This window comes from Ammospiza caudacuta, chromosome 12 (assembly GCF_027887145.1).
Source record: "Ammospiza caudacuta isolate bAmmCau1 chromosome 12, bAmmCau1.pri, whole genome shotgun sequence".
NCBI classification, from domain to species: domain Eukaryota; kingdom Metazoa; phylum Chordata; class Aves; order Passeriformes; family Passerellidae; genus Ammospiza; species Ammospiza caudacuta.
In genome coordinates, this window is record NC_080604.1 from 15,438,358 (window position 1) to 15,453,890 (window position 15,533).

The 15,533-nt window shown below is 45.7% G+C and overlaps 1 protein-coding gene across 10 annotated transcripts in view; it reads right to left on the reverse strand.

Annotated features, from left to right (window-relative positions):
* CADPS (calcium dependent secretion activator) overlaps positions 1–15,533 on the reverse strand; it is a 203,784-nt gene that overhangs the window by 111,560 nt on the left and 76,691 nt on the right. For all 10 annotated transcript variants that reach the window (XM_058813144.1, XM_058813143.1, XM_058813147.1 and 7 more), the window contains exon 7: positions 920–1,031. In XM_058813144.1, coding sequence (XP_058669127.1) covers positions 920–1,031 — 112 coding nt within the window. The remainder of the gene's footprint in view (positions 1–919; positions 1,032–15,533) is intronic.

The following is a 15,533-nucleotide window of genomic DNA, read 5'->3' on the forward strand; positions in this document are numbered from 1 at the left end:
GAGATCACCTGGGTCATGCTGAGCCACAACAGGAGGTGCCAACTCCTCTTACCCCAAACTGATTTTCATGGAGTCATCATCACACTGATCTCAGCCTGAGAAGCTGAGGAAGGCATGGCAAGGAGTTTGCTGCCACTTCTGCCAGGGGCCAACACAAATTAAACAGCTGCACAAGATCCATGGAGACAACTGAAGTTGCCCCAAAGCCATAGGAAAGTTCCATCCACAGATATTCTGGAGCTGTGGGCTGCAGTGATCAAGGGCCACCAGTGCCAGGGCACTGCTTTAGGGACCACAAACAAGGGGCAGAGATGGGAAGATTTGCTCTGTGGCCAATACCCCGGGAATCTGAGCTCTTTGCTGTTAACACCATTGATAGAGCAATGAATCCTCATGTTTCACTCCCCAGTCCAGCCCCACTGAAGCCACCAGCTCAGCCACCATCCACCCCCAGGGAAGCCAGGGCTCCAAGCCCTTTGCAGGGAGTACTGCAGTCAGTGCTTTCAAAAGCTCAAACCGTGCACCGGCTGCTCAGCAGACATGAGAGAAACTTAACAGTCCCCTGCCAAACTTAAATCCCCTCTTTTTGCTTCAGCATAATCCCCTTTTCTGCCTCAGGAATGTCCATTTCCGCAAGCAACCTTTGAGGCTTTCCGGACTGCCAATATTGCACACAAGATCCTCTGCCTTTGCTCAGAGCAGGCACAGCCAGCTGAAATGCTGCCATTAAAAACTCACAACAAAGACAGCATGCGAGATGCACTCCTCTCCAGCAGTGCAGAGCTCGCTTTCTTTACCCCTCCTGAAGCTTGGCAAAAAAGCAGAGCATGTTGTGCTCCAAAGATATTTCTGTACAGGAGAGATTTCTCTAGAAAAGCAGGGCCAGAAGGAAACATTATTAAACTCAAAATCTCCTTACCCTCCCAAGCTCTTTGTCCTCCAGAGCCAGCACTCCTGTGCTCTCTGTGAACAGCTTCACCTTCACTGCAGGAAGTGCATGGGTTGTTGTGAAGTCTCCTTGGGTGCCCCAGCTGTGAAAAGAAGGACAGAGAGGTGTTCAGCTCAGCTGCAACACTGCTCAGGCATGAAAGAGTTAACCTAAAAAGTGTCTGACACAAGCTGAAGTGGTTGGGTTTGTGAGTGACAAGGGCATTAATTATCTTCTTTGGGAAATGTGGGACAGATGTTTGGAAAACCCATGATGATCCTTTGGGGAAATAAAGAGAGCATCTGGGAGCAGCACGAAACCAAGTTTGAGAGAATTTTCTTAGTTAGAAAGAACAATGTCTTCTGCAATGCCAGCCTATGCAGTCACAAGAGAAGTAGAGGATTGAAGACATCTGCACCCAGGATGTCTGTAATCACTCATGCCTGTGCTCCTCTCTTCGCTAATTAACCTCTGCTTTCCAGGCTGAGAGTGAGGTTTGCTTTTTCTGAAGAAACTGCAACTTAACCTGGGTCTCTTTCCAAGTCTCAGCCCAACCCAAGTTTAAGTCCAAGCCATTATGTCTGGAGTAATCCTAGTTTGCTAGGGCTACAGAGCAGGACACCAGCTCCTTGTGGGTGGGATTGCAGTGGCCAGAAAGATGTCACCTCTGCAACTACACCATCAACCACTGTCTACTATTGTACTCTCTGAGTCATTTCCCTGGCTTGGAAAGGAGTGCTATGGAGGCTGAATTATCCACAGCCTCTAGACACATAGATGTCTCTAGAGGACATCTACAAGTTTCTGCAATCACAAGTTGCCCAAATGCAGAGAAAACATGAACTCATTCCATGTGGGACCCTGCCAAGAGCGTGCCATGAGCAACACCTTTGGGTGATGTGGTGGAACCCACACTGCCACCCAGAATGCTGCAAGCCACATGATAACACCATAACTCACTAACCACTTCTATTCCCCCTCACTCTGTTAATGACACTTTCTCACTTTAGGCTGTCCTCAAACTAGATCCTCAGTTAAAGAAAGGCAGTTCCCTTGAAAAGGCTCAGAAGACATGGTCCAGTGACTAGATATTCCTCAAAGATGAACACCAAGCAGCATTTTTAGCTTTTGGAAAATAATCAGTAAAAATAATTCACTTCTCCTTGTGCTCTAGGACTATGGGATTATGCTTTGCTCCCCGCTGAACAAATCTTGTCCAACTGAGCTCAGCAGATGAGCATGTTCAGCACAGAGCTGATTAACAAACTTGGGTTCTTCAGCACATTTGCTCTGAAGCTTCCTCTCCTGGTGTCACTGTCTCATATCTTTCGTCTTTTATAATGATGCATCAAACCTCCACCAGTGCCAGACAGCAGAGGTTTGGCTTAAATTATCTATAGCACTAGAGGTCCAGTCAGGTCCTTTACATAATATCTTTTTCCATGTGTGAGCCATCAGTTACCTAAAAAATATTTCAAGGGTAAGAAGCAAGAAACAACTTAATTTTCTAATCACAGATTCAGGTCACAGGTTATGTTTTCTCTCAAAAAACTGCGTTGTCACCAGGAGGGAAAGTAGGAAGATTATCTTGCTTTGGGTAAGAGGCAAAAGTAAGAAAATATCCAACCTTCCACTGTGTATTTTGACAGCATCTGCTTTATAGAACTCGTATCTCTGTTTACTATTAAAAAGCTCTTATTTGCTGAAGCATTCCCAGACCATATGTTATCAACAAATGTTACTAACCAAATACAAACAGTAATTTTCATTAGGTTTCCTTCATGGGAACAACATTAACCACAAAGAGAATAAATGTTTCAAATGACAGCAAACATACATAGCAAATCCTTGACAACACTGGTGCTTACATATTCATACCCCCAAAAGCCCTGAAAAGATCTGCGCCAACAAATGGAGACCATCAAAAGTTGAGTTTTGTGCTGGTTGGAGCCTGTGGTGATGTCATTAGTTGCCATAGTGATGCTCAGCATAAGGCCATAATTCAAGCCACTGAAACATCATTTGTATTCAATCTGAGTACCCAGTTTATCTGGGCTGTGTATTAAATTATTGTTCAGAAAATTATCTCTGGACAGTAGCTAGGTATTAGCATCTTCTGAGGGACTAACAGTGGAATGGTTTCATTTCCATATTTAATCATTAAGCAGGTTATCACTGCAGGAGTTCATTTGTTGGGAAAGTGCACTGGGATCCATTGTGGACAAATGCCATGAAGTGGCCATGCTATTTTGTCCCCCTATCACAGAACCCATGCTGACACCTCAAAGCAATAAAACATCTGCAAATGCAGACAGACAAATGTCATTCTGGCCAAGAGGACACACACATACAGATGGATACATATGGATGTACAAACACCAAGAAAAAGGTACACAGGCAGAACAATCCTGGCAGTACTTCCTCAATCAGGACAGTATTAACTATCTGAATCCTGCCTGAACCCCTCAGCTCAGCATTTCTTATTGGCCAGTGCATCCCAAAGTCTGGGACTGATAAAGAAATGCTGCTGTGCACAGAGAATTTACTAGAATCATGGCCCTATTTATGGCATCTTGCTGTTCCAGTGCTCTCACCAGGATCTACGTTTGTCTCCAGGGTTTCTTATTTAGGATTCAAACTTAGGATAAGCAGTTAAACTCTTCTGGCTGCAAAGTGCCAAAGGTTGAGATATGCCCCAGGTGCTAACTTGACAGATGCTGGCCCTTGTTTTACCTTTTACAAGCATAATAAGGAGATCATGACTGCAGACTTTGTGTCTGCAGATTCACCTAGAGGTGCCATCACAGTTACTGACCAAACAGCCTGAAGTGCTGTGATTTTATCCTGAATGGAACAAAAAATGACACATATCCAGAGGGTGTGAGTGGCCAACAAGTAACAGAGGTCAGCTCTTGCCTCCCATTACCTCCCCAGCCTCATGGAGCACTGGAAGGACGGGCTCACCTGTGTGATTTCAGGAGCTGTCACAGACACTGCCCTCACTCACACACGAGGGGCTGTGATGCCATTGCCAATGCAGGTGCCAGGCTACTCAGACCTAGCTGCTCTCAGCTGTCTTGGACTGCTGATCTGAAAAACCTTCAGGTTGATGCTATTCAGCCCTTCCCAATTTATGGCCCAAATCTGTAAGACCGCTCTCCTCCCCTTGATGCTGTACCAAGCTCTTACCCTTTCCCGCCATAAGGTCACTGCAGAAACAACTGTCACCACCCCATGGAAGTGCAGGGCTTTACTGATCTTTGGCTGTGGGGCTGAGGGCTTCTAAAATGCAGAAATAGCAATTATAAAGTTAATTACCACACAGCTAAAAAGACAAAAAAATTAAAACACTATGGCACTGCTAAGTTAAAATTCAGGATTGAAATACTATTTGGGATATGAATAAGGCTTGAGCAAAATCCTGTAAAGATCCCTGTCCTGACTGCACTCATGTATCACATGAAACCAGGCAGGAGGGTCTCTGACTTCAACTGCTTTTCTTCACAATATCCTGCTTATGTGACCTACAATTTTCTCAGCTGTCCTTGAGAGACACTGATGTTAGTAATTTCTGTTCAATTCAAGTATGCAAGTTCCTCTAAGGGAAATTTGAGCACCTGTGACCTTCCTATAAGTGAACATACACATTTAATATCTGGGAAAATTCATTAAACTCTTACATTAATATACTGTGCTCTCCAGCAAGTCTGCTCAGCCCCTGCCTAATTTAAAACAGTCACCCTTCTTCCATCAATGCTCTTGTAACTTGATGTAGCCAGAACACTGATGCTTGTGATTTATATAAATAATGAACAAGTGCAACTGGGCTGCATTGCTGGGCCATGAATCAGCCCTGCTAACCAGGCTAACAGGGGAGCAGCTGCAGAGCCATGTGCTTTCCACAGGGGGGACATTTAAACACCATCTATGACCACTTCTCATGGGCCTCAAACTTACCACAGGGTATCTTTTATCCCTGCATGGAATAAACATTAAAAATCAGAAAACGCACGGAATAAACATAAAAAAAATCAGAAAATGAAAGTAAAAATGTGTACCAAAGGAGAGCTATGCTGTCCCCTCAGTGGGCTCACTCCAGGTGTTGGCCATGATGCTCACTGGCCTCAGCAGTTTCCTGGGACAATCTTCTCTGCCAGAGCTGCTGCCCTTCTGCCTTGTTCCCATAAATTCACCACTTCAGTAAAAAAGTCATGCAGAATAATATTCCTACCTGTTGGCCAGATTTGCAGGAGTTTACTGAGCCACCTGCTCAGCATAGTTTTCCCAAATTAACCGATTCAGCAGCAGTGCCTGCCCTCCCAAGACAGGAACATGTCCTTGGGAAGGTAGGGCATGGCAGGCAGCTGCTTCCATCCCTGCAGGGTCACCAACACCAGCATCACCTGCCCTCCTGCACAGCCAGCTGGCTGTGTGCAAGGGCACAGAGTCCAGCTGAAAGGCATTTAATGTATGTGACCATGGTTGGGACAATAATTTCAAGGGCAGCTGTCCTTCTCTTGTCAGAATGGGATCTGGTGAGGATGCCATGACTGGCCAGTCTGGCTACCTCCCTCCCTTGTGCAGTGCTGGTGGAGAGGGTTGTGCTTCATGCATTTCTCTTAATTTACAACCCTCATCTCTCCTCTTTGGACACGTCTGTGTCCCTCCTGGTGTACTTGCAGCTAGGTCTCCAAAGTGAGCTGGCTAGTAAAGAGGAGTTCACCAAGGGGGCAGCACAGACAGCCTGACAGACACTGCCTGGGCTTGGTGACTGCTTCATCTTGTGTGGTGTGATGCTTTTAATCCAGCCTTGGTTTCTCACCTTATTGTGGTGTCCAGTCATGGTCCCTGCTGGATCTGGACCCTGCTCTGTGGATGGAGAGTTCAGATCCCTGGAGTGCATTGCTGCAGACTGAAATGCTACATACAGTCTCAGTTTAGTTCTCCCAGAAATCCTGTCTAACAAATGATGGTTTTATTACTTTAGCACACTCCTCCCCTCCCAGAAGAGACCTTTAAATCTTGGGCCATAAATCATATATGCCCATGCTTGAGCACTGGGAAAAACAGAGTTAGAGCAGAAGCACACCAGGCACTGAGCTAACCTACCTTCATGCAGCTGATGGAGTAGTGCACCTTTTCCTCTAATGTAATGCTAAGCTGTGTTTCTTTTCTACATATTCCTAGAGACACAAGTGAGGAGGAAAATAAACAGGTTTAAAGTATCTTTAACAGTTAACTATATATGAAGAAGCACACAGGATAGCTTTTTACTATATTCTCTAATGCTTTATCTATACCAGCCATTCAAAAATTGAACTAGAGGTTGATGACCAAAATTGTCAGTGATCTACCTGAACTTCCCTCACCCATACATGAAGGCAATAGTTCATTATAACTGAGCACAGACAGACTCACTCAGGTCAACAGCAAAACCTCATGCAGGGATGGCATTAATCCCACTGGGATGAAAATACCCATTTTAAAAAATGAAAAGAGAGCTTGGGAACTTCTAGGAACACGATAAACTAGACAATGGCTGGAAGAGGCTGAAGAGCTGACAGCTCCTTGTAGGAAGCAGTGCAGGTGAGGCACTGAACTGGCAGGTTTGTGGCAGAACAGATGTGTCTGTGACATGTGGCAGAGGCAGGTGCTCACACCTGCACCAGCTGGGTCACAAATCCATAAATAAACAGAAGCAGGGCATCCCAAAGCCTTTGAGAAAATACGTACTCTTTGCAGCTCTTGTGGGTAATAGAAATGGATAACAGGTTTTTTGTTTGTGTATTTGGGATTTGAGAAAGCCCAAAGGCACAGAAGAATTCTGGCATTTTTTAGGCACTCCAAGAAAGCTCATAGGCTGGGTCACACACCTGGAGAGCGGTGGGATGCACACACAACTCCACACACACAACTCTGATCCAGCAGGAGAATGCCATGAACAACTGCCAGTCTGGGACAGCTACAAACTAGTTTGTGACTTCCTACAGCAGGACTGCAAACCTCAGTTGAAAACCCACAAATTTAGGGGACTGTACTACTGTGTAAATGGGCCTCAGTCACCTGCTTTGGGCTCCTGCTACTGCAATAAGGAGAGATCTAATTAAATCAGTAGAGTTAGGCCTTAATTTGCCTCATCCCAATTTAGAGGCAGCAAGCAGATGAAGTGATGCCTGACATAGAGGGCCCCTGTCTTTTCACTGCTATAAGGGTGTGTTGGAGGTGACTGCTGTAGATTCACAAAAAAGATTTGAAATTAAAATCTCAAGGAACACATATAGATGCATATACATTGCTCATGCAAAAACATCCTGGGCTAGGAAATACCACTCAGGTGCTAAGAAAGGCACCTTTCCATTCTGCCTGCAGAAATGCACTGAGAAAGGTTTGCATCCATAATACATCTTGATACTCGGGGCTGCTGAGCCTCCTCTGGGATTCCTCCCACGGTAAAACTTTGATGTGTTTACTCACCTTCAAAACAGGATAACCAAAGACATCAGACACAGATTGACAACACAGCCTATTTTTGTTTACATTTGTTTCCTCCCCTCCCTTTCAGCTGCCAGAACAGCCTTTCAGTCCCATCCCCTCGGAACAAGCTGAGCTGAAGTGGGAGTGACAGCACAAACAGATTTGATTCCTCCCAGACTCTCCTGCACAGACTTTGCAGTGATTTAAAGCATGCTTCCACTGATACAGCTCCCGTGCAGGTGCTGATAAATCAGCATTCCTGCAGGCACTGGCTGGCAGAGGTGGCTGTACCTGCCTTCCCTGCAGCCAGGGAACACTGAGTGAGGCCATGGCTCTGCATGCAGCACTGATGTCTGCTCTGATGGGATAACCCAAGGATGCTCTGACTGAATCCATCGTTTCCCATGGCCAAGCATGAAACAGTCCCTTTACTATAATAGAACACCTCTGGTAAATATTTTTCTTACAAAAAGGACATTTATTTTCCCCAAAACACCACTGCAGAAACACTATGCTGTTATTCAAAAGGTGAGCAGAGACAGTGTGTCACTAAGGACTGGGCTCCATCTACAGCAGCTAAGGAGGTGTTCCACCCTCCAGCACTTCATGGCCTGTCCTTTTCTGTTTCCACAGCTCTGAGACACAATGTATGTGTCACACACACAGGCACCATCTTGCCTAACATCATGCAGACAGCAGTACCAGACCATCTCTCCCTCCAGGAGCTGCAACTCCCACATCCTCAGACTGGCTACGGCAGCCCTGCTGAGAGAGAAATATGGCTGGGAGAGATCACATCTGTGCCTGAGTGTGCAAGGCACAGAAGGATGAGGGTAAAGCTGACAGAGACTGCAGCAAAGCAAAGCCGGCAAAGGTCTGCTCTTGATCTGCTTGTGGCTCACACACAATCCCCGTGGATCCCGTCCCAGTGCCAGCACGGGGCACCGCAGCCAAGAGGAGCTGCTGAGGCCGACAGCACAGCTTTAGGAACCCAAAAAGGGATGATCTTTGCTATGCAGAAAATACAGCTTGACTTGTGTTTCCTGAGAATGACTGATTCACTGGGGAAGCGTCGTGAGGAAGGAAGAAGGGATGGGAGGTGGATGTAAAATCACATAATAGCTATTTATGGCCACGAGATGGCATTCCTGCCCCAGAGATGTCCCTCCACCATGCCTGCACCCAGCCCAGGACCACACACCCCTCCCAGACCGCGGCACCCCAGCCTGGACTCTGCTGCAGAAACCCCTCAGCTGGTTTGGATGTGAAATTGTGGCAGTGCTATTCACCACAATCTTTTGGGTATTAACAGGGAAAATTTTAAAAAAGGGAAAAAAAGTTGCGTGAATACTTTCCATGATTTAAATGATGACTGCTTTTCAAACGCCCTGTGCTCTTGTTTAATACTATCACAATTAGAGAAGAAAAACTCAGCAGGGGTAACTGGAAGCGAAAGCCCAATACTGTTTTACTGGGAGGTCTGAACTGAAAGAAAAATTGCTTTTACAAGGGCTGCCTACTTTATGTACTCCTTCAGTGCATCTGCTTTGGATACAGCAGGAGTTTACAGCTCATTAATTGCCTGTGTGCATTTACTGTCTGTGGCTGTGATCACTTCTTGAATAGGGTGACTTCAATGCCACACACATGCTAATCAAAGTTTCCTTTGGCCAAAGATGCTCCACTGACCCAGCCACAGAGCTGCTCACTTCACAGAATGAGCAAATATGATTCATCTCTCCTATCTGATCTTGTCACCCTGAAAGAAAATACAGCTGCAGAGGACTGCCATTGGTTAAGGCCTGGTCATGACTTTGCACTTAATAAAGCCTGCCAGATTTACAGAAACTTAGTATCTCACAAACACAGACCTTGGAGAAGGAGACAGAAATCCTCTGCCTGAAAATACAGGTTACTGGTTTGTGCCAACATAGTCTAGACCTTCCTTTATAAAACTTAGCAGAAAGCAGTGAAATATTTTCTAAATGCAAACAGCAGAAAACAACTCAAGGTACTGAGAGAGACCAATCTGATTTTTATTTATGCCTCAACATATGTTATATTTTTATAGGGGCTTCCTGACTCCCCCTTTTACAGTGGAATGGGACAGGCACCCTTCCAAAATCAGCTGAAAGGAAGAAGTATGAGACCATCTCTTGTTGTAACAGCATAGTAAGTTGCTCCCTTTAAGGGGTTTTATACTTAGTTCTGTGGTTTGTTGGGAGATGCAGCATATTCACAAAGCCAGCACACTCTACCTTAATTTCACAGAAAGGACACGTAAAATGCTGAAAAATCACTATCAAGGCTGGTCCTCTCATTTCACCATTCCAGAGCTTTGTCCAGACAGGAGCAGGCACAGTACCAATTCTTTAAAGCATGCCCTCTATCTCCCTACTCTGCTTTGCAGCAATAGCAGCACCCCTCATTAAATAATAATGTGCACTACTTGTACACAGCACTTAATAAATAAACCAACAACTAGGCCCTTTCACTTGCCTCATTCCCTGCCTTTCCCCTGGCAAATGATGTGCTGAACTTACACTAAGGCATGGCTTCTTTATTTTTTTTTAATCATGTGCTGAACTTACACTAAGGCATGGCTTTTTTTTTTTTTTTTTAAGAACACCAACTATGAGCAATAAACACCATGACTGAATGTATCTCAGACCTTGCATTCTGCAGTCCTCCCCTTAATGAAGCACTGTTTCAGATCACGGAGTCTCAGTCTCATTTCAATGTCCTTTTGGTTTTTCCTATCCCCATTTAAGGCTGCAGGCACAGGAGTGATGGAGCAGACGGGTGTCGATGAAAATCGCCTTGGGCAGCATCACACCTTCTGGAATACTTAAATTTGAATGTATGTGCTATCACAGGAATACATAATTCCCAAGTGCATAGGAACACTCAAGAAATTAGACAGCTGGCGAGAAAAGCAAGACATTCATCTGTGAAAGGGAAGGTGCATGAGCTCAACCCTTACTAGACACCAGAGAATCCATGTGAAAGCAATGCTATGTGTGCCCTGAAAGCCAGGGAAAACACAGGCAGAGCTTGCACTTACTGGATACTGGAAGAAACCAAGTACAAGGGGTAAGTGTAAAGAAACATTATTCTTCAACACAGCTTCTAGTGTGGTACAGGAGAGCAGCGACTGAACATGACACCTTTGGGAACAGGGTCCCACCTGGGATCACCATCCAGAGCCCCAGCAGAGTATTCCATGGCAGCCCAGGAGGTTCCTCCACAGCAGTGTGGCTGTCTGGGTGACACTCAGGGTAAGGGAATCCCTACAGGATCTTGCCTTTATTCTGGAGAAAAACTCAGCTACTTAATCTAAAGCAGAATTTTTGTCCCACAGTGGCTGAGCTGGGTAAGAACCAATCCTGCAGAACAGCTATGAGGGAGCATCAGGCAAGGTTCTGAATTCCTAATTAAAAAGGGCAGTAAATCACTTGCACAAAAACCTCCTATAATAGATCACATACTTGCACTCAGGTAATAACTTTTTATTGCAGTTTTTGCTGTGCTTAATGACTTGTCCACAGCCTCCACTTTCAGAAATGGGAACATCACAGCATAAATCTCAGGAGCATTATGGAAATATTGTCACACAAAAGGGGACTTGAAGAGCAGGTGAAACCAAGCTAACAGCAGAACCCTTCAGGTGCAAAGTCATGCACAGTCTCATCAGAAAACTCTCTCCTAGGCATGCTAAGCAGCTGCAAGTGAAGAAAACTTGTGTCAGGGATTTGGACACCACTTTGTACCCTCCAGCCTTAGACACAGGGGCTAAAACCAACTGCCCTGAAGCTCCTGTCCCTGTAATTTTCACCTCCTAGCCCAGCAGCATCGTGGGTTCAGGGCATTTGCTCCATGCTCACAGAGACCAAAGCTGGAGGCCTCTCCTGGAAGACATTTCCCCAACAGATGCCTTGGGGCAGACTGACCCTCTGCTCAGAGCCTCACCCCAGGAGCAAGGACTGCACCCCACAAACAAAGGTGTCTGATGTTTGCTGTACCCAGTCACCTGCTTTGACACATTCCTAAGGCTCCCAGAGATTTCCTAAGGAGAAAGAGCTGCAAACATCTGCACAGCTGTGAAATGAAGCAATGGAAAAGCAATCCAATCAGTGTGGGTAATTAAGACAGCTTATATTTAATGCTGAAGCCAATTAGAAGAGTGAGGAGGAGGAAAAAAAGGCAAGAAAAAGCAGTTATTTCCTAAAATTTCCTTTTGCTTTGTTTTTTACATGAATTCTGCTTACACAGGGCTTAGCTAAGCATGCAAACCTAAATATGAATGTCTACTTAAAATTGTGTAGTCACACAGGACCTGTTTCTGAGCTTTGCCATGTCTGGAAGAGACCTACCAGGCCTGGCAGCAACAGCTGCACTGAGGGATGCACATCAAGAATTAAACTCTACTCTCATTTACATCAACATAAACCCCTTTGGTTTAGCAGAGTCAGATTAATTTTATGGAATATTTGAAATTTATGCATCTCAGAAGGAGTTTTCTCATTTTACCACAGGGGAGTGTTCACAGCATCTCCCAAGAATCTGCAGCAGCAAAACACTGACTGCAACAGAACCCTCCCATCACAGCCCTCTCTTTGCAAAGCCACTGGGCACCACTTCAAACTCCCCGGCCTGAGGCAGGGGATTCCTGAATGAAAAGACCAGATTTTCCCCTTGTGCAGACAGAGAAAGCATCCCTACTTGCCAGCCTCCTTTCCCACAGGGCTTCTCCCTTTGCTGCTCAGTGCCCAGCTCCCAGAAGGTGAAGGTGAGTAAACAGCACTGGAGAAGGATGCAGGTCCTGTCCCTCCCCACGGTCAGACAGAGGGCTCTGATGGATGTGGCACACTAATTTGAAACAAAAACTCTGGCTGAGTGCTAAGCTTGGTGCAGGGATCTGAACAAGGGCAGCCTGTCAGAGCAGAGAGAAGCAGCAGAGCTGTCAGAGCACCTTGAAACACATCAGGGAGCAGCATCAGAGCCAGCACAAAGATAAAACCAGACACCTCTGTCTCCTAGGGAGGTGGCTAAGGGAAAGGAGATGGAAGAGGTTTAGAAGTTTACCAAAGACATTACTTTATCAAGAGGGAATCTCTGGAGAAAGGGCACAAGGCTCAAGCCCTTGGTCCTGACAAATGTAAGACGTGGCATGCAGTCAGATGAGAGCCACTGAGTGTCCTTTCTCCAGCACTGCCCTACAGCACACACAGAAGAAAACTACATGGAAAAAAATCCCAAGCAATGCAAAGTGGCTTTTCCTCCTTCAGAAAACAACAAGCTCCATCCTCACCTCTCATTCTCTGAGCTGCTGCACCCTTGCACTAGGACTGAAGAGCCTGCTCTGCAAGGGGGATAGATAACCTGAAAATGAAAACACTTCCAGAGGAGCAGGGCACACCCCTGTCCCTTCCTGGCATGCCAAATGCACAGACAGGTTGGCCAGATTCTTCCCCCACCAGTATTTACTGCTTTTACCCCAGATGGCTCAGCCCAGTTCAATGCAGGGACACCCAATTTTCACTACTGTGATAGAGGAGAGAGTGAGACTTATCTGGGTGCCAAAATAACTCCAGAATCTGTAGCATTTATTCACAAGGCACACAGGTCCTTGCTGTTGTTTGGATCCCTTTTCTTTTGTTCTGCTCACATCAGAGAAAGGTGCTGTGAGATGCTGACCATGAGCACTGCCACAAGCACAGGTCACTGTTTAAATATATCCAGCAGTTTCTCTGGAGACTTCAGGACAGGGGGGTTGTGGCTGGGTCTTTTGTGCTACACCCAAAGCCCTTGATAACCCTGTTCCCAGGCTGCACAAACAGCAGCACCACTGACACAGCTCCTGAAGGGCATTTTGGAGACATCAGAGGACGGACCACAGGCCAGGACACAGGGAAGGGGGGAGAGGTACAAACCCCACAAACATCTGCAAGAATGCAGTTCCAGTACGAAAAGCAGTAAAATCCTTCTCACACTGGGATTTGAGATATCTTTTAGAGGCATCTGCGTGTTAGGGCATAATACACAAAAGCTTTTTCTTACACAACTTATTAAAAGCACCACTAATAAAAAACTGCAAGCTTGATCTGAAATGAACTTTTCTATTTCAGCTCTGGCTTTCTCTAGAACTGTGCCATCCCCTGCATCTGTGCTGAGGCAGATAATCCTCACATGAAGGGATTGGGCTTAAAATGTCAGGAATCCAACATGAAGCCTGAGAAGAAATAGAAGGCCAGTGTTTACTGTTGTCCCAAAGCCCAAACTCCTTGCACACAACTCATCTGATGGGTACTGGGTATTTAGGGCTGCTAACCCTGCCTCCCTCCAGATCTGCAAATGGGATTTAAGCTCCGAAGTCACTAAGATGATTTCTTCTCAAAAACTGCCAGTTTTGCACCAAAAAGATGAAAGAAGAATCTCACACAGACCTAGACCAAGTGCATTTGGAAATCCCTCCTTGGCTGGTGAACTCCTTTTATCATTAGAGATGTGGAAGCTAGGCTGGAACCCTGGCATGGCACTGAGCTGAAGAGCAGCCACCATCCCCAGTGTGCTGTGACTGGGTGCTCCAGCTGAGGGCTGGCATTTGAAGAACACATGAGGTGAAAGTGAACAGCCCCACGAGTTAGGTAAAAAGATCTCCTACAAGGTTGAGGGGCCCCTAACATTCTCCACCCCAGGACATGGGACCGTCATAGAAAAGTAAAGTCTTCCAGTGAATCTTACTGTTCAAATGTAATTTTTCTCCCCTGATGCTTATGAGAAATTTAGCCTTCTGTTGCCTGTAGAGCCTCCAGACAATGGCAAAGCTGAATTTCACTCAGTTTCAAGGCTGGCAGTTAAAAAATGCTGCCTGATTCCAGATCTGCATTCACTGCATATTCTGAGCACAGGTGCTTAATCCACACTTTTTGAGCCTCTGAGACATAAAACTTCTGGGATGTACAGAGGTAACTTGCTTTGGTGTTCACAGTTTCATAGTGCTGAGGCTCACAATCCCCAAGTGTTCTTCAGCCCCAGGCCAGGCACACCCCTGCCAAAGCACACAAATCCTGGGATGCTGGGCAGTGAAGTCCCTCATGCCTGCACTGAGCTGCTTCCTTTCTCTAGGGGTGGTTTGCTTATTACAAAAAGCACAGAAGCAAGCACAGTGTGAATGACCTCAGTGAGACTGATGTCAGCATCCAAACTAACACCTCCAAAGGCTGTTTTGCATTGCCATAAACCCTTTGTTTCTAAGGCAGCAGTGCTCAAAAATTCGCCAAAACCTTCTCTGAGCTATTTCTATCACTGCTCATCACCAGAGCACCTGGGGGCCTTCAAGTCTTGTATTAAGCAAGATGACAAACATGTCACATCTGATTCATTCTCTTTCCTTCTCAAGAGAACTTAGGTGCAGTAAATTGCTTTCACAGAGCTTTGGTATCCTGTATCTCTGCTGCTGTGCCTGGGAGGGGAGGCAAGGTGCAAGAAACACCTCTAATGCAGAGAGGAAAGGAGGACAAGCTTTTTGTGATGGTCTCTGGTTTCTGTGAAGATTATTCTAGAGTCTCAGCTTGGCTGGTCTTTGGTTCTGGAAAGAAAAAGCCTTAGGACCCTCTTGGAATTCAACCATCAAACCTACTCCCCTCCTAAACCACTTCCATAGGTATTAGCCCAAGTGCTGGAGCAATCCAGAAGTCCTGAAGCCTGGCTCACACTCTACAGGAAGCCAGTGCAGAGAGAGGATGAGTGTGATGGACTTGCATGACTTTTATCACATCACAGCACTCAGTGTTGGCTGCATTTTCTTGAGGCCTGATGGCTTCATGCCCAGACACTGTACATTTAATTATAATAAAAAGACCCACTCAATTAAAGAGTTCACTCCTGCAGGTCTTATTTTCAAAACAATTCTCATAGAAATGATCCTGCATCTTGCAGTGAGAAGACCTGTGCATGGAAGGGCAGATCCTGTGAGCAAAGGTGGGATGAACAGACCAATCTAAACAAGTACATGCAACCCAGGAGAAATGTGCTTTTTCAGTATGAATAGTAGCAATTTCCCCTAAATAGAGCCCAACTTTCTCCACTGAAGCAATAAGAATACCTAAAATAGTGACAATTGTAAGTT